The sequence below is a fragment of the Gavia stellata genome, chromosome 5 (assembly GCF_030936135.1).
Source record: "Gavia stellata isolate bGavSte3 chromosome 5, bGavSte3.hap2, whole genome shotgun sequence".
Classification (NCBI taxonomy): Eukaryota; Metazoa; Chordata; class Aves; order Gaviiformes; family Gaviidae; genus Gavia; species Gavia stellata.
This window is the reverse complement of record NC_082598.1, coordinates 164965-189272: the sequence shown is the minus strand read 5'-3', so window position 1 is coordinate 189272 and position 24308 is coordinate 164965. Positions and strand designations below refer to the sequence as shown.

Sequence of the window (24308 nt, the reverse complement as noted above, 5' to 3'; positions counted from 1 at the left end):
GTGCTTGCTGGGAGGCACCGTGCAGCTCCCCGCTGCTGAGGGCAGCCCAGTCCCCACGCCGGGAGGTCCCAGCAGCACCATGACCCAGAGCAAGGTGTGCGAGCATGGGAGGCTGCGGCACGTGCCCCCTCCTGGGCTCACTCAAAACAGGCTCATCTGCTCTTCCCCAGAACTTCTACAAGGAGATCGACCGCCAGGCCATGTACATCAGGTGAGCACAGCCCTGGGGAGACCGGCATCACCCCGGGGTGAAGGGTCCCAGGGCCCCGAGCTGCTCCAGCCCCTTGCCGCCCTGGCCCCAGGCACGTGGGATGGGGATGGCGGAGCCAGAGCGGCAGGAGGGGCAGGGCGCCGGGGGCTCTGCCTCCCACCTGGCTGCCAGGGCAGGACGCTGCCCCGTGGGGGACCATGAGCCGGACCCTGAGCCACACCGGCCATCGTGCCCCGCGCACGGTGCCCTCGCTCCCAGGTACCTGTACAAGCTGAAGGACCTGCACGTCAGCTACGAGAACTACACCGAGGGAGCCTACACCCTGCTGCTGCATGCCCGGCTCCTCAAGGTGGGGCATGGGGGGCTGTGGGGGACACAGGGGGCCGCAGGGGCTCAGCCTAACAGGCTCCCACTGCCTCCGCGCAGTGGTCGGACGAGGCGAACACAGCCCCCATGCAGGGCTTGCACAGCCCCAGCCTGCACACCCAGCGCCAGCTGAAGGAGGCTCTCTACAACCAGATCATCGACTACTTCGACCAGGGCAAGGTGAGCGCGGCCGCGTGCCCCTGGCAGCACCCCTCGCCCCGGCCAGCCGGCAGGAGCTGGGCAGTCCAGGGCAAGCCCACCTCCCCGGCCACTGCCGCCTCCTGCTCCGAGCCCCCAGCCGCAGCCCGGCTCACCTGCCCTCCCCGCCACCATGGCAGGGCTGCAGCTGCCTCGCAGCGAGCCCGGGCTGCATGCTTCACCGCACAGCTGCGTAGCTGCGGCGGCGGTCCTTCCCCCCGTCCTGTCCCATCGCAGCCTCAGCCCCATCGCTGCCTGGGGGCACCCCGGGAGAGGGGCTCGCCGGGGCAGGGGGCTCGGTTGCTGGTGACAGCAGGAAGCCAAGTCCTGCTGCAGCCCACCAGTGCCCAGCTGGACAACCAGCCTGCATGGGGAGACCCCTCCCTTCCTCGCTGAGGAGCAGGGGTGTGGGTGTCCCCACAGATGGGGCTGATCTCCTCTGGAAGCCCCCAGTGCCCCCCTGCCCCAGCTCACCCCGCCCTGGCCCCATCTCATGCAGATGTGGGAGGAGGCCATCCACATCTGCAAGGAGCTGGCGGAGCAGTATGAGAGCGAAGTCTTCGACTACGAAATGCTGAGTGACATCCTGGTGAGTGCCCGGCTGGGCTGGGGAGGGGGCGGCTGCCGGCAGAGCGGGCTGTGGGGAGGGACAGGGGGTCTGCAGGGCTCCCGTCCCGCAGAGGAACCCCCTCCGTCCCCACTCCTGCCCCTCTCCCCCTGCAGCAGCGGCAAGCCAAGTTCTACAAGAAGATCCTGAAGGTGCTGCGGCCCAGCCCGGACTACTTCGCTGTGGGCTACTATGGGCAAGGCTTCCCCCCCTTCCTCCGGGTAAGCAGCCCCTGGCCGCGCTGAGCCCAGCGCTTTGCCAGCGGCCGGCAAGCTGCACCTGCCCAGGCCGGTGCCGGCACCCACGCCAAGCCTCACGGCTGCCGCCGTCTCAGGGTAGCACCCTGCGAGCCGAGCCCCGGCAGCGTCCCCGCTCCTGAGGGATGGGGCCGCTCACCGGGGTGGTGGCCACGACTGGGTGAGTCCGCAGGGCTGAGCGCCAGGACAGGCTATCCCCGTCTGGGAGAAGTGGAGGAGGTCTGGCAGCGCATGGGGTCCCTGCCCGCTGGGACAGGGGTGTCCCCCGGGACGGGGCAAGCGGGGCACGGGCAGGAGCTCGGTGCCTGCTGGGAGGCAGCCTGGCCCTGGCTCGCTGCGGGGTGCGGCGCAGGGTCTGCGAGCCCCGGCTCTTTGGGCACACTGCTTCTAAGACAGGGATTTGCAAGGGTCAGAAGAGAATTTTAGCCACAAGCAAAAAGCACAAAGTGAGAAGCCACATCCCCAGCGGCAGGTGAGGAGCCACTGCTCCTCCAGATCCCTGTTACCTTCTCCGGAACACTCCGGGAGCGCCGGCAGAGCGGTGGCTCCAGCGCTGCCCCTCCAGCTCCCGGCCCATGCTCCAGCAGCAGGGAGGGTTGCGCGTGCAGTGGGTGTCCCAGTTCTGCCTCCTTCTCAGGAACGACCTTGGGAAATGCCTCACGTTAACAGCTCTCACTTCGGGTGTGCTGCCAATTCTGCCCAGGCCATGTGCCAGCCAGGCAGCGGATGTGACCGTGGCCCCGAGGTGCCATCCGGCGCCACCAGCGCCCGGGGATGACGCTCCTCTTCCCAGCACACACCGCGTGCTCTGCCCCTAAGGCAGCAGCTCATCCAGTCGAGCCTCCTCCAAGGACGAGCGGCGCGGCAGGGTGGGCTCCATCCCAAAGCTCCTCTCCTCCGTGCCCCGGCCAGCAAGTGCCTGGCCATACCTGCACCCCTCCGGCACGGAGCAGTGCCAGGTCCGGGCGGGTTTGTCTGCCAGCAGGCACCCTCCCTGTGCTCCGTTCCCAGAGGTGCTTGGTGCTCGCCTCTGTGTCTGCCACCTCCATCCCCGCTCGCTGGAAGGGTTTGGCCACTGTCAAATGAAGCCAGCAGCTTCACTCTAGCCATGCCGAGGGTTATGGTCCCTATTTACAAACAGTTGGAGACAGACTTAGAGAAGAAAGGCGTGGAAAGTTGTGGTTCTCCCTAACGCACGATGAAGGGGCTCCTGGACTGTGTCCTCTGCGCACAGGGATGTTGTATCTCTGCCGGGCTGTCCCTGTGGCCCGCGGTGGGGCAGGTTCTGCTCCATCCCTGGTGCGTGGCTGTACTTCTGCTGTTTCATGATTGCGGCACACAGATACGTGTGTCTGCACCGTGTTGTACCTGGGGTGCAGGGACAGATGTGCGTTGTATTGTGCTTTTGGTGCAGAGGTGGGTCTGTGCTAACGGTGCTATTTATGAAGAGATTCGGGTACCTCCGGGGTCAGTGCGGGAGCCCCGCCGACCCTCTCCCCGCTGACCCTCTCCCCGCCGACCCTCTCCCCATCCCTGCAGGGAGGTGCTGTGGGCAGGGGTTTGCTCAGCATCTCTCCCTTTTCCTGTGCTGGCAAACGGGCTCCTGGGGTCCACCCGTGAGGGCAGGGCTCGTCTTTCCAGACAAGAGCAAAATGTTTCACCCCCATTCACTGCTGTTGCATTCCTTAGGTTTTTAATCTGCTCAGATATAAGTTGGCAAGCTTGGTGGTGTTCTTCCATCTGAAGTGTTGGTCTTTATTTTCCCACTCCACTGTTAGGGCCCAGCAAGGGCAGCACCGTTTTCATGGAGGTCACGGCAGCTTTCAGGGGCTCCTTGCTGTCTCCTGGCTGGTTTCTGTACCCACCGACCGCAGACCCCCGTCGCTGCGTCCCCAGCCAAAGACCTTCGCTCCAGAGCCCTGGCTGTCTGAGCCAGCCCGCCCTTTACTTCCTTTTTCCTCCAGTTGCTGGGTTTGGGGAAATATTTTTTTCTAGGGGGGGTCTCCTGCTCAGCTGGGGGCTCAGCCTCGTCAGCGCCTGCACCCCTAACACACCGGGGCTTGCTGCAGCCGTAGCATGGGGCCGAGGGCTCCCCAACCCCGCTCCGCAGTGCACTGGGACAGGCTGCCATCTTCCTTCCCCGCAGAACAAGGTCTTCATTTACCGGGGCAAGGAGTACGAGCGCCGGGAGGACTTCGAGATGCGGCTGCTGAGCCCCTTCCCCAACGCCGAGAAGCTGAAAAGCACTTCTCCACCCGGCCAGGACATCACCGGCTCCCCAGGCCAGTGTATCCTCCCAGTGTGGGGACGGGCTGGGAGGGCGGCTCGTTCCCTGTGCCATCACCCCCCGCGCAGGTCCTGCAGCACCTCCCCACTCACCCCTGGGGCTGTCCCCCTCCGGGCCCTGGGGACCCTCTCCCCTGTAGCCCCCGTCCCCCGCAGTGCGCACTCGTGGCTCCTTCACTCCCGCAGATATCCAGTGTTTCACCGTGCAGCCAGTGGAGGAAGCCAAGGTGCGGTTCAAGGACCGGAGCATCCCGGAGCAGATCACTAAGTGAGTGCCCCAGCGTGCAGGAGTGCACCGGCTCTGCTCCGTGTGGGAGGGAGCGCAACACGGGACATCTCCCATCCTCTGCCCCTTCCCTCCCCTGCAGTTTCTATAAAGCCAACCATGTCCAGAAGTTCAGCTACTCGCGGCCGTTCAAGAAAGGCCCAAAGGATCCAGACAATGAATTTGCAGTGAGTGCTGGCGGGGGCTGCCGGGACCCCTGGCTGGGAAGCACAGGGAAAGCTGGGGGGACCCCGTGAGGAGCCAGGTGTCCAGAGGAAGGGGGATGCAGGAGAGACAGGGGGTCCCCCAGTCCTGGGATGGGGAAGGTGGTGGCCCCGTGCCCATGGGAAGGGGAGTTGGGAGCTCCCTGCCCCAGGGGGCAGCCAGGGGTGTCCCAGGGTGATGGGGAGGGGGGTGACAGGATGACTGCTGCCCTCCCTGCAGACCATGTGGATTGAGAGGACGACCTTCGTAACAGCCTACCCCCTGCCCGGCATCCTGCGCTGGTTTGTGGTGACCTCCACCACCACGGTGAGGAGGGGGGTGCGGGGGGAGTGGGGCTCTCCCAGGGCATCCCTTCCCCGACCAGCATCGCAAACCCCAGATCCAGGTGGGCACGCTGCCCCCAGCCCCTTCCAGGCTTCCCAAGCTCAAGCAGCTCGAGCCGGGGTGCAGGGAACACATCCTGCCTGGTGCCCCGGCTGAGCCCCTGTCCCGGTCCCCACGCCCCGTCAGTCTCTGCTCTCAGTGCAAACCCGATCCAGCCCACCCAGCGCTCAAGCCCCCAAACCCCGCAACTCCCAGCTCGCTCCTCTGCCCCTGTGGTCCCTCGGGTGCGTGGCCCGGGGCAGCGCCTGCAGCAGAGCAGACTCAGCTCTCACGTGCACCCTCCGCCTGCAGAGCGGGGTGCGAGCACGGCCCCCTTCGCTCTGCGAGCACAGAGCCCAGCTACCACCCCTGCCCAGCAGCGGGGGACCACCCCCCTTTGGCATCACCTTGGCCCTCGCTGCCCCGCTCCGGGGGCTGATCTCAGGCCAGTGCCCCATGGGAACACTGTCCCAGCGCACAGGGAAGGGTTTCTCTGCTGACACTGGGCACAGAGACCCCCCCGGCACCCAGGGCACCGACAGCTTCCATCGGCTGGTGCTGGTAGCATCAACCCAGTGACAGGGACAGGTTTATGTGGCTCACCCACCAGGACGCACATCTCCGTGGGAAGCAGGAGACCGTGTGCAGGAAGCAGCAGAGGCGCTGGAGGAGTTTCAGCAGACCGCTGCTACCTCTAGCACTGCTGACAACAGCTCCGCGCGTGGGTTTTACGCCTCTGTCAGAGGGGGGTGCTTGGCCAAAGTCCAGGGCGTTTCAGGTGCTGCAGCAATGAAGACACGCGAAGTGCCCTAGCTGGGCTGTCGCAGGACAGCTGTGCTGCAGAGCAACTGCATGGCTGCACGTCTGTCTGCTGTGGTGCTCGGGCTGTGCACGCTGCTGTTGCACAGCTGCCCTCTCACAGCGATGAAGTTTCCCTGGGTTTCCCCTAAGCCCACCGCTGAGCTGCCACCGCCACCCGTCCCTCAGCTGGCCTGCAGCCGCTCACCTGCAGGACTAACCCCGCCGGCAGCCTGTGCTCGGAGCCAGGGACCGGCACTTCCAGTGCTTCCCCCATGAACCCTCGGCTCAGCTCCAGGCAGCCGGCGCCGGGGGGCCGCGGGGCTTTGTGGGGTGAGATGTGCAACCCGGGGGCCTCCCTTCTGCGGGGCCAGGGAAAGACCACCTTGCTGGCCCTAACCAGGATGGGCAGGTCGCTGGGTCAGCCGGCTGCTGACCTTCCCTCCCTCCCTGGGCACAGACTATCATCTCCCCCCTGGAAAATGCCATCGAGACCATGATGAAAACAAATGAGAAAATTATGAGCGAGATCAACCGGCATCAGAATGACCCCAGCCTACCCGTCAACCCGCTCTCCATGCTGCTCAACGGCATCGTGGACCCTGCCGTCATGGGTGGCTTTGCCAAATACGAGATGGTGAGGACACGTGGGTGCTCTGCCGGGGCCAGTGCGGGTGCTGTCAGGGCTGGCGACTGCAGGCATTGGCACACTTCACGCCACCCCCTGCCTGCGTGGAGCCGAGCCATCCTGTCAGCAGGACTGAGAGGGCGTTGTTGCAGGCCTTTTTCCAGGAGTCCTACCTGCAGGAGCACCCTGAGGATGAGGGGAACATCGAGAAGCTGAAGGACCTGATCGCCTGGCAGGTACAGCCCGTAGCATCCCTCTGGCAGCTGCTCTGGGGTGCCAGATGCCTGACGTCCCTGTCCCAGGGGAGCCCCACAAGCCCAGGCGGACCCGTTCCCGTTCTCCCGCAGACCCCACTGCTGGCAGAGGGGATCCGGATCCACGGGCGGAAGGTGACGGAAGACCTGCGGCCCTTCCACGAGCGCATGGAGCAGTGCTTTGTCCAGCTGCGGGCGAAGGTGGAGAGCCAGTACGGGGTGCGGGAGATGGTGAGTGCTGGTGTGGCAAGCACGGTGCAGGCTCAGCTGCGGCTGCACGGGTGGTGTGTGGCACCTGTAGGGTGACGCTGGACAAGCCCATGCAGGTCTGGAGCAGCAGGGAACAGCTTGATGGGACTGCAGCAGCCACAGGGCAAGGGGCACTGTGCATGGGGGACCTTGGGGTCCCTGCCTGCCCTGGGTGGGGGGACAGCACTGCCATAGGTGGCTGGTACTGGCACAAAACCAGGACTGGGCAGAGAGGGCACTGCTGGCCCTGACTGAGCGAAGGGAAGGAGAAGGTAGGCTCTGTGCTCTCATCCCTCCTGGCTCGCTCTCACGCTCCCTGTGCTCTCAGGTCTGCTTCGAGGACCGGCGGAGTGGACGACCCAGGTCCATGGCCTGGGGACCCGACTGGGACCGGCTGAGCCATGCTGGAGACAGGCGAGTGCTGTGGTGGGGACCACCGGCCCCGAGCCACCCCCTCTCACTGCCCTCACCCCTCCCCGCTGGCCCCACACCCTTGAGCCATCCTCGCTCTCCTCAGCCCCGGACACTTCTCCCCCACCTCCCCAGTCCGCTGCCCTCCCAGCTTCCCTTTATGCCAAGCTGCATCTCAGGGGTCCATCCTGCCGTGCCACCACGATGTCCCCATCCCCATGGGGTGGCGTGGACACTGCTGTCACCTGAGCCATCCATGCTTGTCCTGCTGGCTTGTCCCCCATAAATAGCCACTACTGAGCTCTGCCAAAGATGGTGCTGGTGCCTGGCTGAGGGCGGCCACTCCTGGCCATGGTCCAGCTGGGCCACAGCGCAGCCGGGCTCCCCACTCCCCCCTCCACCTGCCTGCTCCTCACCAGCCACAGTTGCTCCACAGCACGGAGGCAACCCTGACCCCAAAGCCTGCCCCTCACACCTCCGAGAGCGAGGACCGCAAGAACGAGCGCAAGGAGAACCGCTCCAGCACCTTCTTCGGGTACCGGCGGCAGGACCTGCGCCAGTCCATCTCAGAGCTGCCGGAGCCCAAGGTGATGCTCAGCACAGCCCTGGTGCCTCCCCTCCTCCCCAGGCCCCACTCACACTCCCCGAGGCATCTTGCTGCACCCGGAGCCCCTGGCCCAGCCAGCAGCACCAGGACCCAGCATGGCTGGGACCCCTCGGGGGGCTGGTGGCAGCCCTGGCTACAGAGGCAGCTGGCTGAGGGCAGGGGGGCCAGGAGCAGGGGCTGGTGGGGAACAAGGCTGGAGACCCAGAGCTGTGGGCAGGGGCTGCCTTTGGGCTGCAGGCAGGGTGCTGGGGAACATCGCACCCTGCCAGAGGCTCCTGCATTCCTGGGGCTGTGGGTGCTGCCATGCAGCCTGGTCCCCCCCCCCGAGGCGCTGAGCCTCCCCTCTGCACCCCAGGACGAGAAGCGGAGACTCTCCCGCAACATGAGCGAGAGCAGCCTGGGCAGCTCCGATGGGAAACAGCCCCCGCCAAGCCGAGACACCGCCGGTGCTCAGCCCAGCACTGCAGGTAATCCCGCTACAGCTGCCAGCTTGGGGCACCTTCCTGGCCCCCCACGCACCCCTGGCATGGCTGGGGGGGCACCTTCCCTAGCCCCCACAGCCCCAAGCAGCATCCAGCCCTTGTCTCCACGAGCAGGGCCGTGCCCCCACCCCAAGAGTGCAGGTACCAGCACCCCCAGCCCTGCACCCCAGTGCAGGTGCCCTCACCCCCTCATCCCATCCCCACAGCGGCACAGGCGTGTCCTGCAGTCGGGAGCAGGCAGGGAGAGCACTCGGTGCCAAAGCACAGGCAGATCCCACGCGGCTCACGTATTGCCCCCCAAATGCTCCCTGCGGAGCTGTCGGCCGTCGCTCCCAGACCTCGTGCCGCTGGGTCTCGGTGCCAAGATCAGCTCCCAGCAGGAGCCAGCTCCCCTCTCCCAGTGGGGCTCGCACCCCACGCTACCCCCAGCCTCTCTGCTTAAGGCTCTCGCAGGCAGGAGAGCTGCCCCTGGCAGCCCAGGGCACCCCAAGGGGCCCCCCAGGCTGGCCGCTCTGCCCAGCCCACGTCCCCTGCCTGCGCAGGGCTGTGCCTCTCTCCCACTGGCTTCGGCGGCCGCGTGAAGAGTGCCAGCAAGGCCCCGCCGCTGCCCCGCAAGATCAGCCCCACGGTGTACGAGACGTTCCTGGAGCAGAGCGACGCCGCAACCGGAGGGAAGGTACTGCCCAGCCCAGGCCCCCAGCCCCTGCCACCCCCCGCCCTCCGTAACCGTCCTCTCTGCTCGCAGGCATCCACATCGCTGACAGCGGATGGAAATAAAGGCCTGAAGTCGCCACCGCTCCCACCACCGAAGTCCAAGCGCATGTCACAGCTCTGACCCGATGCCCACCCGCAGCTGCACTGTCTGCTCACGGCCCCCCCTGCCCATGGGATGGAAAAGCCAGTGGTGCCCCTGCTCCCATCTGGTTGCTGGACAAATAGCCCTGCTTGATCCTCGCCCGCTGGACCACTCCTCGCCCCCCTCTTTTGCAGTATTTACACCACAAGCATCCTACACAGCCACGGGGCTCCTTGTGCATCCTGGTACTCGGCACAGGGCACTGCCATCCTGTGTCAGCCCTCAGGCTGGGCTCGCCTCCCTGCTAAGGTGAAGCAGTTCCACGCCAGCCTGTGCCAGGACGTCTCTCCCATGCAGAGCTGTGCTGAGCTCCCACCCACACAGCCCCTCCGGTGATGCGACCACAGGCACCTAAGAGGACTTTCCTCCCTCCACCCAGAACTGCCCATGCCCCAGGCGCAGGGCGACAAGCAAAGCTCCCCGACGGCATGCGCTGAGCTCTTCCCTCCCCTCCTGCTCTCCACCCCAGGGGCAGCTCCCGTCCCTTGGCCGAGACCCCATCCTGCAGCACCGCACCAGGACAAGCACTTCTGGCCCAGGCACTGTGACTGCACGGGAGCCAGCCCGCTCTGTGGGTGGGCCCGGGTGGTGTCACGCTTCGCAGTGCCAGTTCTGCTGCCCGTATCTGGCTTTGCAGCCCTGCCTGTGCCAGGCTGGTGCTGGTGCCTTGGCCAGCCGTGCTGGGCTCCAGCCCCTGCCTCCCTGCTGCAGCAGGCCACAGCCACGGCCAACTAATAAAGGACTAACACATCAGCTGGGCACCCTGCGGTGGGGCTGAAAACCCTGTATGCACCCCAGCACTCATCCCTGCCCATGCACAGCCCAAGCAGGGGCCCTTCCACGGCCAAGCACCACCTTGGCCACTGTGCCCCAGCACCCCAAAGAGCAAGGGACTCGCCCTCCCACAGCCTGGAGCCCCACGGCAGGGAAAGCCCACGGGAACTCAATGCTGCTGGGAAGCACGTTTGCTCTCCCCTGGCCAGGCTGTGCCTGGTCTGGCGCGGTGACTGCCGGCACGCTGCTCTGCCTCCCGTGCTGGCACAGGGCTGTTTATTTGCACGTGGCGTTGCAGGATCAGGAGTCATATTTACAGTCTTGTGTTAAAGAAGAGGAACCTGGACCCGTAACCAAGGGATGGGGAGGGCAGGGGCTGCCTGCAGCAGGGAGCTGCCATCAGTGGGTTCCTGTCTATGTAGGAGAGCAGGATCAGCTCCCTGGGCTGGGGCTAAAGAAAGGACAAGGGAAGACGGCACCTCGTGCCACAAATATGAAGTCTGGGAGCAGTCGGGCTGCGCTGGTGCCTGGGCTCCCTCCACAGGCTGAGCGGAGGAGCGGGGCAGTGGAGCCACACGCCTCTCATCGAGCCCAGCTCTTCACAGCGGGTTTGCTGAGGAGGCTGCCAGCCGCTTCCCAATGTAGATCCTGGATCAGAGAGAGCGACTGTAAGGCACCAGCACGGGGACAGCCTGCTGGGACTCAGCAAGACAGCAGTGAGGGGAGAGGGCAGCAGCCACAGAGACAACTGTGGCTGCTGAGAGAAGTGGTGTAGAACAGCACCCAAGCATGAGTGGTCCAACCCCAGGAGCATTCCTCCACCCCCAGCTTCCCGTGGGGACAGCCCCCTGGGTCAGGGCAGCCAGAGGCACCCCGGCAGCCCCAGACTGCACAGACACCCAGCAGCACAGGGCTCACCCCGCCTGCACCCAAGGGGTCGGTTCTGGCCAAGGCCCCTCGACAGCACAGGTCAGGCCCATCAGAAACTCACCCCAGTCCCAGGGTCAGCACGTGGCTGAGCAGCAGCGAGGGGATGAAGAGCAGCAGCAGCTCTGAACTGAAAAGTCTCTTCTTTCTCCTCACTGCACCTCCCTGCAGGCTCCACAGCACCGGCTGGGGGGAGCACACAAAGGCAAACTCCCTGGGAAAAGCGCACCGTTAAACGTGGCACAAGGGAAGAGGGCAGAGCACACAGGAGGGTATGGGGACAGCAGCACGGGGCTGCAAGGCAGACAGCAAGAGCACAGGACAGCAGGACACGCTGGTGGGGACACGGGCCTTACTTTGGAGGCAGATGCTGAGGGCAGCGGGCACAGGCCCAGCCGAGGGATGCTGGCAGGCATCGCTCCCTCCGCTCAGCTTCCTCCGGCACATCCCGCTAGAAGGAGGCATAGGGCAGGTGAGGCCTGGGGCACGGCCAGCACAGCCCACGGGGTGCAGCGCAGCGTGGGGGGCCGGCTCCCTTACCTGCCGGCGGGGGGGGCATCCTGGCTGGGGCTGGCTGCAGGGAAGGAGCAGCTCGCTCTCCCCAGGCTGCTCGCTCGCCTGGCTGGCTCCGTCGTCATCCCAGGCCGGGGAGCCCAGCACGAGCAGGGCACTGCAAACATAACCCCCTCGGTCACCAAGCCTGTGCTGCCCCTCGGCCCCCCGACGCCCACCCTGGCTGGGCAGGACTCCAGGTGCCCGGGCTCCTCCTCGGGACTCACCCGTCACCACTCTCCGTCTCCAGCTGGGCCTCCAGCAGCATCTGCTCCACGTCGGCATGGCAGGAGGAGAACCGCGAGGGTGCGGGCTCGGGCTCCAGGCACCCTGGGCCATACCGCAGCTCCACCCAGGAGCCTGGGGGGGCTGTCAGCCCAGCACCAGCCTGGCCCCCCGCGCTGCCCACCCACTCTGCCCCCGACCCACCAGCACACCCCACGCTGTCCAAGAGACCTCCTCGGCTCAGCCCGCCCCGTCCCGTCCGGGAGCCCTCCCCGGAGCATCCCACACCACTGCCCAGGGACGACGGGAGCAGCAAGTGTGGTCTCGGACCTGGGACGTCCTGCCCCCCCCTACCTGCCCAGGGCTGCCCCTTGCCGTGCCCCGCTCCCCCGTGACCCCCATCTGCCTCCACCCTGGCCCCCACGGCGCACGTCGGCCCACCTGTACCAGACCCCCCTTGACCCAGCCCCCCGCCCAGTGCACATCAGCCCACCCGGGGCCCCGCGGAACCGCCCCCCCGGGGCACACCGCCCCCCCTGGAGCACACCGGCCCCCCACGTCGCCTGCCCGGGCTCCCCACTGACTCGCCCCCGGGACTGCCGTTGACCCCCACCCCCCACGTGCACGCCAGCCCGCCCAGGACCCCCCGAGCTCCCCAGACCCCCCGGGTCACGCCAGCCCACCCGCGCCCCGGGCGCCCCACGGACCGTCGTCGCCGGCGCACGCCATGGCCCCACGGGTGCAGCCGCGCTCGGCCCCCGCCGCTCTGCCACTCACGTGACGCCCGCGAGCCCCCATGTAAATAAAACCACCGGCACCGGCAGCCCGCGTCTTAAAAGGGCACCGGCTCCGTCCTCCGGGGCCCGCGCCTGGGCGGGAGCCGGGTGCCCGCACGGCTCGCCGCCAGCGTCGCCCCGGGGGCGCGGCCGCCGCGTTGCCCCTTTAAGCGGCGCCTACGTGCGGCGAGCGAGCAGGCGGCGGCCGCGGCGCGTGCGGATCCGCACGCAGCCGGGCTGGCCCCGCCCCCGCCCGGTGCCCCGCCCCCCCGCGCCCGGTGCCCCGCCCCCGCGCGCCCGGTGCCCGCAGAGCCGAGCCGCGCCAGACGCTGCCGCCGTTTATTTCCGCCGCCAGGGGGCGGCCCGGCCCGGCCGCGCAGGGCACGGGCGCTTCCGGGCCCGCCCCGCCGCGCCCGCTCAGGGGCTGCCGCCGGCCCGCGCCGCGCCGTGCTTCTCGGCGAACCTCCTGCGGGAGAAAGCGCCGTCAGGCAGGGCGGGGGCCGCCCCGGCACCGGGCCCCCGCCGCCGCATCCCCGGGGCTCTGCCGCTGGCGGAGGCTGCCGCCCGACGACTCCTGCCAGAAACGCGACCGGGGGGCTGCGCCGGAGCGCGGCCCGGAGAGGGGAAGGGGCGGGCGGAGAGGAGAGGAGAGAACCCCACGGGGCCGGGGCCGGCGGGCAGCGGGGGTGACCCTCTCCGGGGGCGGCTGGAGGCCCCGCGTCGGCGGCTGGGCCGGGCCGCTGCCCCGAGCGCCCGCTGGCTGGCCTCGGACCCCCTTTCCATCTCGAGCTCGGGTAGAGCCGAGGGCAGCGCGGGGGAACCCAGCGGGCACAGCACTCTGTTCCCGGAAAGCCACGCGGCTCAGTGAAGCGACGGGCAGGGACAAGACCAAGAGAGCGTTCACCGAGCGCGGGACGAGCCGGGAGGAGCCGCGGGAGTCTACCGGAGACTGCCAGCAGCAGCTCCGGGTCCCGAAGGGGTCCTGCCTGGCCTTCAGGAGGGAGTTTTCCCAGCCGAGGCTTCCTGACACGACGGTTCTCTCGAACCACCCCGCCGGCAGAGCCCCAGCCGCTCAATGTTCAACACGTCCAGGCACGGTACCGGCCTGCGTCCAAAACCTTCCACCCCGGTAAGCTAAAAAGCACACGGGAAGTGGTGCAGGCTGCTGGTAAGAAGCTGTAACTGCCCCCAAGCGTGGGGCTGTGAAAGCTAAGCCTTACACCTCGGTTTGGATGAGAACCCCAGGCCCCAGAGGCAAGAAAAGGTGCCAGACCAAAGACAGAGCACCTGGGGGGACGGAGAGGTGGCGCTGCAAGACCGCCAGACTCCTGCGACCACCGCCCTGAACTGACAGACACCCAGCTTCTGCCACATCCTGCGTGCGCTGCCATTAAACACCCGCTAACAGGGTAAGGAACCCTGCTGAAAAAGCAAAATCCTCCCCCGAGAACAGCCATGTCTCGCTGTGCACCACCAGCACCTTCAGCAGCCGGGGCAGAGGGCTACGTGAAAAGAAAACATTCAGCAAGCCTTGAGCTGCCGACCTTTTCTGAGCTTCAAATGGCTGAGCGACAGCGGTTACTGCTGTCACTCAGAACCCCTTCGGAGTAAAGAAAGGTGAGGAGCACAATCACCTTTCCAAACCTCACTGGGATCCTTTCCTCTCAGAGGAGGAGAGAGATTACTACTCTACAGCCATAAGCCAGCAGAGCCTCAGAAAAGGGACGTAAAAGATCGGCACGCAGAAGAGCAACAAAGTCAGGTGGGGTATGCACAGGAAAGGGTTTCCACCTCCTTTTCTTTGTTGTTGAACAGATCATGCCCGGTGGATCCAGCAAGAGCCCTCAACCATCTCTGTGCTCGGGTTAAAAGGTCTGGGGGACAACTCTGAAGATGGAGTCTAACATCCCCTATGGCACAGGACTATTCTGAGATATAATTCCTCTAAAATGAAATGATCTTTCAGAAAAACAGACCTGTTTAAATTAAATTCTTGGTGACTTAAGAGCCACCCGGGGCCACCTAGGGCTAGCCCTTTAGAAATGGGCACTCTGAATTTGCCAAGCTTCAACTTCCAACCATGGGAATTTCCTAGACTTTCAACAGCAGGGAGAAGCTGATGTGGTGTCAAAAAGCCAGAGGATCTCAAAGGTTTAACTGATCCCTGAGCCTCCACAATCTTCTCCCAACTCCCGGAGCGGTCTGGGGCAAAGCTCAGTGCAACGCCTGAGCACGGCACCAGACGGATTCTCTCCTTCACAGCGAGACCCTACGGAGTGGAGACCCGATCTTGCAGCAAGCCAGCCTCGCGTCACTCTGGACTGAGCCAAACGCTCCGTTAGCTCTACCATCTTCTGCAGCATCTTCTCAGGAGTCGGCCAGGCTCACCAGGAGACACCCAGACACCGAGAAGCCATCATTTCTGCTGGAAGCTTATTCCACTGATTAATCCATTTCCTTTTCAGAAACAACTACCCTATTACCTGTGTGAAGTCTGTCTGACTGCAACTTCTAACCATTAGTCACTATTCTGCTTTTCTCTGCCAGATTAAACAGCCTTTCAGAACCTGGTTCCTTCACCCAGAATTACATATAGTGTGCCATCTCATTTACAGTTAAGTTTAACAGACTTAACTTCCCCTCCAAACTCATTCTGAATTTTCAGTACCTTTTCTAAAAAAAGACCCAGACACCAGAACTGGACACTCGTTCCAGTATTTGCCTCATCAAAACCACGCACAGAGGTCAAACTCGCTCCCTGTTCTCTGTAATTCTCCACTTACACTGAGGAAGATTAATTGCACTGTCCTTGTTGCCAAACAGCCAACTTCTTTCTAAAATGAGTGCTCCATAGCATCAATACTAATTTCAAAGAAATCAATAGTCCCGCAATGACTTCTATCACTCAAATCTGTTACACCAAAGAACTAAATGAGGTTTTTTTTGGCTAAGCCCTATTCCTCAGCAGCTGTGTCTCTGTCCCACCTAGTCCCCAAAACCAGAAGCCCAAGTGGCAATTCAGGAGACAGAGTGCTTCCCAGGAATGACAAGGGGCTGCATGCTTGGAAGAGGCGAAGCAGACAAACATCTGCCTCCTCTCTCCTTCAGCCACAGTTCACTGCCTCAGCCCTGCTGTCTTGGGCCAGAGGAGAGGAATGGGAGGACACGAGGCAAAGCAAGGGCTGACCCTTGCTTGGGGCAGTATCTGGCTACTGCTGGGGACGGGGCTTTGGGGACTCCGACAGGGTGAGGTGTGGGTGGACTCTCACCTCCTGGCATAGTCGTACAACGCTCGTTTCCGCTCCTGCAAGGACAGATGCCGCTCCACGGGGGACTTTGCAAATTGCTTTGTAGCTGGCTGGAACAGAAAGCACAAGAGCCATCAGGAGACAGTCAAACAAAGCCAGGAGACCTCCTTAGTGGCTCTGCAAGGATCTGGCATGCCAATTCGGTCTCCAATTTAAAATGCTCTGTTCCCCTGACATCATGGCTAGTCCTGAACACAAGGCCATCATGCTCTGGCTGCGAGCCCTCAGACCAGAGGAGACAACACAACCACCAAAAGTACCTTGGAAGAAGGCACAGCTACGGAGCCCTGGATGCCAGAAGCAGCTGCAGCCTGGGAGGTAGACGGGGCGGGCAGGTCAGTACCAGCCTCCTTACTTTCAGGGAAGAAGGGTACTCTCCCCTCCAGCAAGTTGGCAATGGTGGTATCCACACAGTTGGTTTGGGCTGTAGGGACAAAGAGGATCTGTTAGAGAGGGAGCTGCTACATCAGGACACTCACATCCTTGCTGCCGTTGTGCTCCACTGCAGCAGGGACAAGGTTTCTGCTTTCAGGTACCACAGAGACTTGGCATGGAAGGCGACCCTGCATCCTTGCTAATACGCCAGGCATTGCTTACCCAGGTCTATCCTGATGACCTCCAGAGGCACGTGAGGCAGCACCTCCTTGACCCGCTGAGCCATTGCCGTGATCCGCACATCCTCAGGAGCGACACCAGTCAGGCTGGAAGGCATCCTGGGCCTGGCTGCCAAGGGCTGGCTTGAGGCTGCAAGAGAAACAACAGTGGGCACAAGAGGGTGGCCTAAAGGTGCACGGCCTTCGAGTTGCAACAGTTCCGCTTCTCTAGTATGAACTGGCGTGATAAGAAAGCCGGACTTTGCACATGACCATCATGTCTGTGCTCGGGAGTGGTGGTCCTCTCCCTGCCACCTAGCTACAACCCCCAGCCCAGAGCACACAGGCAGCCCCTGCTTCCCAGGAGGATGTCGAACATGCCTTCTCCTCTCCCTCCACGCATGAGTAACCAAGAGCAGCCTAAGGCCATCCCAGAGGCAAAGCCTAAGTGGCAGTTCCGTAGTCGGGACACTACCCAGGACACCTACCTGGGGCAAAGGGCAGAAGCGATGTGTGTCTCAGCCTCTTCATGTGTTCAGTTTTATCTGCTGCAGTGAGCCGTGTGGATACCACACCCAGCTCCATGGCCAAGAGCTGCAGAAATGTAGAGAAGAGTCACATGTACACGACACACAACCCGTATGACCCAGGCATTCCCATCTTGCAGGGGAGTGTATCAGATGTACAGGCCTGTGTGGAGCCACGGCGAGGGGAAGAGGACAGGGAACTGATTTCTCCAGGGCCTCAGTGATGCATTTCAGTGTTGCATGGAGCACATGAAGGACCAGGAATAGGCAATATCATCCTGCCAAAACAGGCTGACAGGGAGATACGAGATCTTTGGTACAGGAGCTATGAAGTACCCAGCACATAAGGGAAAGGCGGAGAAACAATCGCTTTATTTGATTTGTGGTATCATGAAAAGGGAGTGAAAGGTTCAAACTGGATGGGGAGAACCTCGATAACTGGCAGAAAGAATAAATGGGGGGTAGCAAATAGGCCATGGAAACACTGAATAATTGTAACGGGCAATAAATACGGGCCAGAGTTCCCATCATACGAATGCACCCATCCGGAAATACCCTTTGCAACTCTGCTTGCACCCCACTCTCCTCTGCGACCATCCCAAATTGCAGTAGTCCTACACATCCCTCTCCCACGTCACCCTCCTACCTCCTGAACTCGGAGCGCAAAATCCTCACTCAGTTCTTCAGCTCGTCTGGGGACAGACGGCATCCACCTGAATGGGGACAACAGCACTGGGCTGACTGCTTCAAGGGCTGCTGGAGGAGCCAGCCCCATCTGGGATCATAGTGCAATGGTGCTATCCCCACCTCAGCTCTCCCTGCTCACCCCAAATCTCTCCCCACCAGATAAGTGTCAAACCTCAACACTAGCTTGCAAAATTAAGGGCAAGGCATGGCTCAGAAGACAAAACTGGCTCACTGAATCTTTTATTAGCACTCAAGCGTAACACGCAAAGTGTCTCCTAATGAAGTGCCCAGAAAGGCCCCAAATGAGGAGCCACTGCCATTTACATAAAAGTAGAAAACAGATCAGCAAGACTCGAGCCAGATAGGGCCGGGGAAAGCTACAGCACAAGACTTTTCTTTGCTGAAATACCCCGACCCCTAAATTTGACTTCAAGTCCCTTCTTCTGCCTATGAACCCTTATTACACCAAAGCTACTCAGCCAGTCTGGGCTCACCTGGGCCTTACACAGGTGTCTGAACCACCTCTGCAATTCACAAGGGATTGCAGGGAAGAGACAGACGCCAGAGGACTGAGCTGCCTGCAGAGAATCACCCATGGGACCTGAGCAACCCTGGGGTGAATTACAGCAGAGCAGCTAGCTTCAAAAATACACCCAGCAAACTTGACATAAAAGCCCCAAGAGACTCCTCTCCTTCACCAACTGAACGCAAGAACCAAGAGCCCTCTCCACTTCAGAAGCTGGTTGAAGCTGGTCCAGAAGCTGGACCTGGCATGGACCAAATAATGGTGAACAAAGCCATGCTGAGATACCACAATGAGGGCGCGCATTAGCGCATACCAAAAGATCTCTTACTACAATGGCAAAAACGTCAGGCTCTCTGCCCACCCTAAACCCTGCCCCAAATGAAAGAGAGAGAGAGAGATAGTACCTTACTTGATATACTGTGAAGGGAACAAAGAAGGTCCAGAGCAGCTCTGTAATCCAGGAGGAGTCAGCCACACTCTGGGGAAGAGAGCGCAATGAGATCGCGGCCCACAAAACATGAGCTAGCCAGGTCTCCTTCAGGGAAGCAGGTGGGCAGAACACAGCTAAGCCATGGCAGTGAGTAACAGATACACGGGCAGAGAGATGTGGAGGACTGGGAAAGAGGGAATGGCAAACCCAGCGCACAGTGAAGGCAAGCCCCAGGGCAGATTCACCTTCACTAGTCTTCACCAGGCAGAGCAAGAGAGTCAAAGTTTTCACTGCTCCAAGTCATCTTTTCCTCCCACTAGGACAGCAAGATTTTCCCTCAAGATCCTCACATTCTCTCCTAGACTGTGCCTTTAGAAAGGACCGAAAATGCCTTAAGACCTACTAACACTTTCTTAGAATCATGATCAATCCTCCCTTGTTCTGATGGGAACAGCCCCTGTAATGTCTCAACTCCTGTATGCTTTATCTCTTCATTTCCAAACAGGCTGCACTGTGAAGTCTTAAACAACTCTTCTCTTTGAAGATAAATCATTAAAGGTGAGCTGTAATTTATTACTTTCTTCCTTTTTCTAAAAATTAGTAAATAACCTTCTCCCTAAGAAGTACTGCGATGCCTGCCAGCAGAGAGCACTGGAACAGGTGCTCCGAAGCGGTGGGCTCTCCATCCTTCTCAACAGGACACAGCCCCGAGCGGCTGGACCATACTCAGAAGCCAGCCTGACTGTGAGCAGAAAGCTGAACTAAAGACCTCCAGAGATCTCCCCCCAACCTACACGGTTCAATGATTCTAAAGTATTTGCTATCAAATGGACATTGTTCTCAGGATTTTTGTAGTTGGTTACTTCTATCCTGCAGTCACCAAGCTTTCCACAAGCTAGTGAGAACACCATCTCAAGATCTACAGCTCGCAACGTAGCTGCCTTGGCTTCTTTTACACCTGACTTTGTCCTCGACCCAAGCAGCGTGGTTCCAAGACAGGCCTCGTGCCTGGTTTATTCCACAGCCTGGAAAGAGGTGCTATAAAGGAGAAAAGCCCAGAAACCACAGTCACCAAGGGTAACATAAAGAAGCCTCATGTCCTGGATAAACAGATCTAAGAAACCTAAAATCAAATGCCTTACAGTGATGCCAATAGTCAGACTTTAGTTACACTGCCTTGTGCCACAGAACAACACCCTCCTTCAATGTTCCAGCCAATCGGAGCTGGAGAAAATTCTTTCTTAAACCCAAATTCGGTGGTTTGCTCAGCCCAGTGTCTGTAAAGCACTGATCAAACCATTCAAAGTATCGCATCTCCAGTCCTCGGAAGTTTCTGATGGTTTAAAATTACGTAAGAAATCCACCGGGATTTACTTAGCCTATGTGTTTGAAGGGCAAAAAGTCCTGCTCGACCTCTGAAGGTAAAAATTTGAGACAAGAAGTGACTATAACCAGTATCTTCAAACAGATCTGCAGTTACGTGCATACTGTTCTGCCTAACATTCATGAAGGAAAGGCTGCACAGACGAACATACAACTTGTCACGTCTCATAGAATTTCTCGGAGGAGCCAAACCCATAAAAAGATAAAGATATTCATCATAAACAGCCCAGAACAGGACAGCTCTCCCACTTCTCTGGAGCAGTCATTCAAAAATTTAAAGTATCGTCACTGTTAGAAAACTGCATCTTAATCCAAAACTGAACTTGTGCAGCACCAACATTTAGTCTTAGCACCTGCAAAGACTGCTGCTATGTGCTTTGTCAGAAAAACAAAACAAAAAAAAGAATTCTCCACTCTTAAGCCTCTTCTCCAACACGCAAGCAGCTATCCACAACAATCTCTCTGTCTCTTCTCTGATAAGCTGATTAAGCTGAGTGCCTTTCAGCGCTGCTCTCTGGATTCTGCATCATGCTTATGGCCACCTTGAACTCTGTCTACTACTGCCCCACTTTCTTGGCAGCGGGGTTACCAACGTTTCGCATAATATTTTAGTGGTTTTCATCATTGCAGACGTCCAGCTAACACTGTGTTCCTCACCCTGCCAAATACTCCTCTTGTTATGCACCTACAGACCACATTAGACTTACAAGTAACAGCCGTTCACTGGCAGCTATCAGTAGTTCATTGGACCACGACCAATAATCTAGCTTCTTTGTTATTCACCAACTGGAACTTTACCAGCAGTGGTCTCAATATTGTCATCTGCAGCGCCGATAAAAGCAGTAAATAGTGCTGGGCAAAGAACTAATCCCTAACAGAATCTCACTTTAAAAATACCTGCATGCTGATGGTTTAGTATGGGCAGCGATGTTTTGTGACCTGCTGGTAAGTGGCTTCAAATCTATCTGCTGTGCCCTACTACCTTAAAAAGATGGACAATAGAGAATCAACTAAAATGTCTGACAAATATAAAATGTAAGCATCTCTTAATCAAGTAGATCCATACATCATACCAAGAAACAAGAAATTCAACAAAAATCTCACTTTGTAAATAAGCTGAGAACAGTTTCATTGCAATCTGTTTAGCAGCGCTAGTATTACCATGATGAACTTTGCCACTTTTCTGAAGCTAATGTTGCATCATGTTACATATCTGCCTTTGGGAGATGTGAGTTCAAGAACCTACTCCAGAGAGCCTTGCACAACCTCTGGCACATCAGCCACTCTCCAAGGTGACTGGAGCTATTCTTTCAAAGCACTTTAAAAGAAGGGAGCTCACAAAGAGGAGAAGAGGCATAGTGATGCTATGGTCATGGAAGCCAGATGGCACATTGTTAGACAGCTGAGCCACTAAAACGTTTATCAAAATGGCCAGTGTAACTAAAAGAGTATTGACTTAGCAGAAGTTCCCGGGGAAAGGCACCTGAAAAACAGTGTTAGCACTCAGAAGCTAGTCCTTGGGGTGACAGGACACAAGGCCAGGCTGCACTACCCACAGGCTTCAAAGCAGAAGCAGAATTAACAGCATCGCCAAGACCCTCACGCAGTGCACGCCTCCACAACTCCTCCTTGCCCTACGTCCCTGACTCACCACAGTGATCAAAGGCCTCTGAACTTGTAGGGCAACTGGTTGTACCACATCCAAGATTGAGAATGGCCAAGAGCTGAAAAGGAAGAATTCAGCAGTGAATGACCCCAAAGCTAAAACAAAGTGACGACAGCCCCACCGCAGGAATACCCACTCCTAGTACCTGAAGCGGAGCAAGCCAGCCCGGCCATTGGTGGCAGCCTCCTCCGGGAACAGCAGCAGTGGTGGGTTTCCTCTGTGGGACGAATACACCTTCAGGGAATCCACCAGCTCTGCTCGGCTTCCTGTTACTCCCAGCTCCATGAATCCCCGTGACCAGCAGATGAAGCCAGGGGCACCGTTCAACGCAGGCTGCAAGGAAAAACAAGAGTAAGGAAGAAATGCTGCCCTGTCCTCCCCTCAAGGCCTACTTTCCCAGATGACAGTGGGAGACGAACTTCCTGCTTATTAGCAAAAATGCCTCTGGGGGCTGAAGCAGCAACCTGCATGCTAAAAGCACTAGTAGCAGAGAACACGTTACTGCCAGGCTTCAGGAAATGCTCTGGCCCCAATTCCCTAGGAATTTGATTCCTAATCTTCAATTCAGACTGTACTCCGTCTGCCCGAGAAATGAACTCCCGCCCCCCGCGCTGGGCGACAACCTTGTTTCCGGCTGTTCTCTCTAGTAGTTCCTGACATGCCTGGCAAAGGATACGCTGCTTCCAAGAGTTACTTTTCTCCAGGTAAGGAGCAAGTCTACTGCTGTGCAGGATATAGGACCAACCAACTCACTCCCAGGCACATTCGGAGCCTGTTGATTCAGGAACTCCCCACATAGGGAATTTCACAAGAGTACAGGGAAAGTTACGCAACCACCACAGCTCCCCTCAGTGCTCCTCTGCAGCGCAGCCGGCGGTCCACACACACAGAAGTGGCACCCAATGCTGGGGGAAAACCCCACAGCCAACCCTGCTTCTGACACCACCTATTTGAAAGGCCAGAAAAAGATACAGATGCTACGATTTACCCACTCTCTTTCCATAAAATCAATACCCACTGTAACATTTCCTGTTCCTCCTCACCCTGTTTCATTTTTTCATGCAGACCCTAAAGCGTGACACTGAACCACAGAAAAAAACTCAAGGCTTGTGCAATCCTGTGTTAATAAATAAAAACTGAAGAGGCTCAGGACAACACCTAAATTCTGAGTGAGATCTCTGTGCACTTCTCTTGGAGAGAGGTGCTTCCAGACCTGCCATGCTCGGCTCCGAGTTACTCACCGTATTACATGAGGTCAGAAGGTTGATGACGTTGTGATCGAATTGTGTCACGTGGTTGGCAATATACACCCTCACATTGACATCACGAAGCCGGGGATCACTTTGCCGCACAAATAAGCCCAGCACTGAGCACATCACACGTACAATAAACCTGGGAGGGGGGGAAAAGAGGTTTCCTCAAGTCTTGCAGTCCGACCCATCGCTGGTTTACACATCTGACAACCAGAACAGAGACCTGGGAATTCATGTGACTTGCAAAAGGACACTGGTACAAAATGAAAATGATATGACAGATGTCTGAGACGGGAATTGTTGGGGGACTACAGTTGGGGCTGAAGGCTGCCTGCATGCTGTAGCTGCAGCATGAAATATGGGGCAGCAAGCCACACACAGAATTTCTTAGCAGGATACCCAGCTGATCCAAGTGTCAGTCCCCGAGCACTCAAGAGGCAACTGCCAGCTTTGGCCTTGGCAGAGAAGGCACCTTCATGGGTCCTGGGGACAAAGCGTCCTGAAAGCACAGCTCCCCGTAAACCTCTACATGAGCCAAGCCTCCACGGCTAAGGACCCCAAATGGGCAAGGGCCGCCCTCCTGCCCCACGCTGCCCCGCAGCAGTGTCTACACGCCACATCCCCACCCCGGGGCAACAGCAGGAGCTCCACGCCCCGGGCAGAGCTGGGCTCACGCACCGTCGCAGCACGCTGTCAGGCAGGGCGCAGCTGACCAGAAAGACATGTACACCGATGAAGAGGCGCAGGATGAGCAGGCAGAGCCCCACGGGTGCGTAGAGCAGCAGGGCCAGAAGCAGAAACCCATCGGTTGGAAACCTGTAGGGTCAAAAAGCAGCACAGACAGCCTGAGCATGGCTGGGACACACGCAGGACGACCGGCTCCCCAGCTGCCCAGCCGGGCCCTCCCCAGGGAACACCCTGCTTCCCCTGCTCTGTGTAACCTCCCGGGCCTCCCCAAGGAGATACCCAGCCCACCCCGGGCCTCCCCGTGGGCCTCCCGGGCACAGCCTGAGCCCTCACCAGTCCCCGCATGGCACACCCCGACCTTCCCCACGGCACTCCCATGGCAGACCGCTTCCCCCCGTGGACCCCCGGGGCCTCCCCCCAAGGACACCCCAGCTTCCTGCACAGCCCTCCCACAGGACACCCCGAACCCCCGGGCCTCCCCGGGAGCCTGCGGCCTACCCACGCGAAACGCGGAGAGGGCCACGCGCGCCCCCTAGGCCGCCGCGGTTCTCACCGGTGCGAGTCGAAGAGCCGCTCGGGGCCCGGGGCCGCAGGAGGCTCCATCCGCGCCGCACCCGATGCCTCAGGGCCGCCCGCCGCCCGCCACCATCTTCCCCCGCAGCCGCTCGCCTGGCCCGCGCGGGGCAGCCTGGGAGGTGCGGCGCCTTCCCGGCGTGCACCGCGCCGCCGCACGTTCCCCCCCCCCCCCCCCCCCCCGCTCCCTCCCTCCCTCTCGCCGCGGGCCCTCGACGGTCGGCGGTGCGGGGAGGGCGGTTGGCGGCTCCGGCGGGCCCGGTGCTCTCGCCGCAAACCCTGCCTGTCCTCCCCCGCCGGCGGCCGCGCTACTGCTACCGGCGGGACTACAACTCCCAGCGCGCCGCGCGGCGGGACT

General features: G+C 60.4%; 3 protein-coding genes across 3 annotated transcripts in view; 1 reads left to right on the top strand and 2 right to left on the bottom strand.

The window, feature by feature from the left end:
• The window catches only part of LOC132317027 (dedicator of cytokinesis protein 2-like), an 84330-nt gene extending 75288 nt beyond the window's left edge, over window positions 1-9042 (top strand). The window contains exons 37-53 of the mRNA XM_059817651.1: window positions 171-211; window positions 470-560; window positions 638-757; window positions 1275-1364; window positions 1499-1603; window positions 3786-3927; window positions 4112-4193; window positions 4294-4378; window positions 4635-4721; window positions 6037-6213; window positions 6357-6440; window positions 6552-6689; window positions 7036-7121; window positions 7555-7705; window positions 8081-8192; window positions 8750-8883; window positions 8953-9042. Coding sequence (XP_059673634.1) covers window positions 171-211; window positions 470-560; window positions 638-757; window positions 1275-1364; window positions 1499-1603; window positions 3786-3927; window positions 4112-4193; window positions 4294-4378; window positions 4635-4721; window positions 6037-6213; window positions 6357-6440; window positions 6552-6689; window positions 7036-7121; window positions 7555-7705; window positions 8081-8192; window positions 8750-8883; window positions 8953-9042 — 1815 coding nt within the window. The remainder of the gene's footprint in view (window positions 1-170; window positions 212-469; window positions 561-637; window positions 758-1274; window positions 1365-1498; window positions 1604-3785; window positions 3928-4111; window positions 4194-4293; window positions 4379-4634; window positions 4722-6036; window positions 6214-6356; window positions 6441-6551; window positions 6690-7035; window positions 7122-7554; window positions 7706-8080; window positions 8193-8749; window positions 8884-8952) is intronic.
• A 1066-nt stretch (window positions 9043-10108) lies between these two features.
• Window positions 10109-12339, bottom strand: LOC132317120 (BCL2/adenovirus E1B 19 kDa protein-interacting protein 3-like). Its single transcript, XM_059818128.1, has 6 exons — window positions 12249-12339; window positions 11544-11676; window positions 11305-11434; window positions 11121-11215; window positions 10829-10978; window positions 10109-10485 (listed from the first exon to the last, which is right to left on the bottom strand). Exons 1-6 carry the CDS (start codon window positions 12337-12339, stop codon window positions 10437-10439), a joined length of 648 nt encoding a protein of 215 aa, XP_059674111.1. The 3' UTR covers window positions 10109-10436.
• A 395-nt stretch (window positions 12340-12734) lies between these two features.
• AUP1 (AUP1 lipid droplet regulating VLDL assembly factor) lies at window positions 12735-23998 on the bottom strand. The gene is made up of 12 exons (XM_059817801.1): window positions 23931-23998; window positions 23369-23506; window positions 22679-22829; window positions 21583-21770; window positions 21423-21495; window positions 18363-18436; window positions 17392-17458; window positions 16707-16812; window positions 16223-16369; window positions 15886-16049; window positions 15587-15675; window positions 12735-12783 (listed from the first exon to the last, which is right to left on the bottom strand). Exons 1-12 carry the CDS (start codon window positions 23978-23980, stop codon window positions 12735-12737), a joined length of 1296 nt encoding a protein of 431 aa, XP_059673784.1. The 5' UTR covers window positions 23981-23998.
• Window positions 23999-24308: the final 310 nt, after the last annotated feature.

Bases quoted from the DNA above. Each gene is read 5' to 3' on its own strand.
- LOC132317120 (XM_059818128.1), bottom strand. From the start codon at position 12,339: ATGGGGGCTCGCGGGCGTCACGTGAGTGGCAGAGCGGCGGGGGCCGAG. The intron at 11,435-11,543 runs GTGAGTCCCGAG...TTATGTTTGCAG, and splicing joins GAGACGGAGAGTGGTGACGG to TGCCCTGCTCGTGCTGGGCT. The intron at 10,979-11,120 runs GTAAGGCCCGTG...CGCTTTTCCCAG, and splicing joins CCTCAGCATCTGCCTCCAAA to GGAGTTTGCCTTTGTGTGCT.
- AUP1 (XM_059817801.1), bottom strand. From the start codon at position 23,980: ATGGAGCCTCCTGCGGCCCCGGGCCCCGAGCGGCTCTTCGACTCGCAC. The intron at 17,459-18,362 runs GTACTATCTCTC...GTCCCCATTCAG, and splicing joins TTCACAGTATATCAAGTAAG to GTGGATGCCGTCTGTCCCCA. The intron at 16,050-16,222 runs GTAAGCAATGCC...TTGTCCCTACAG, and splicing joins GGTCATCAGGATAGACCTGG to CCCAAACCAACTGTGTGGAT.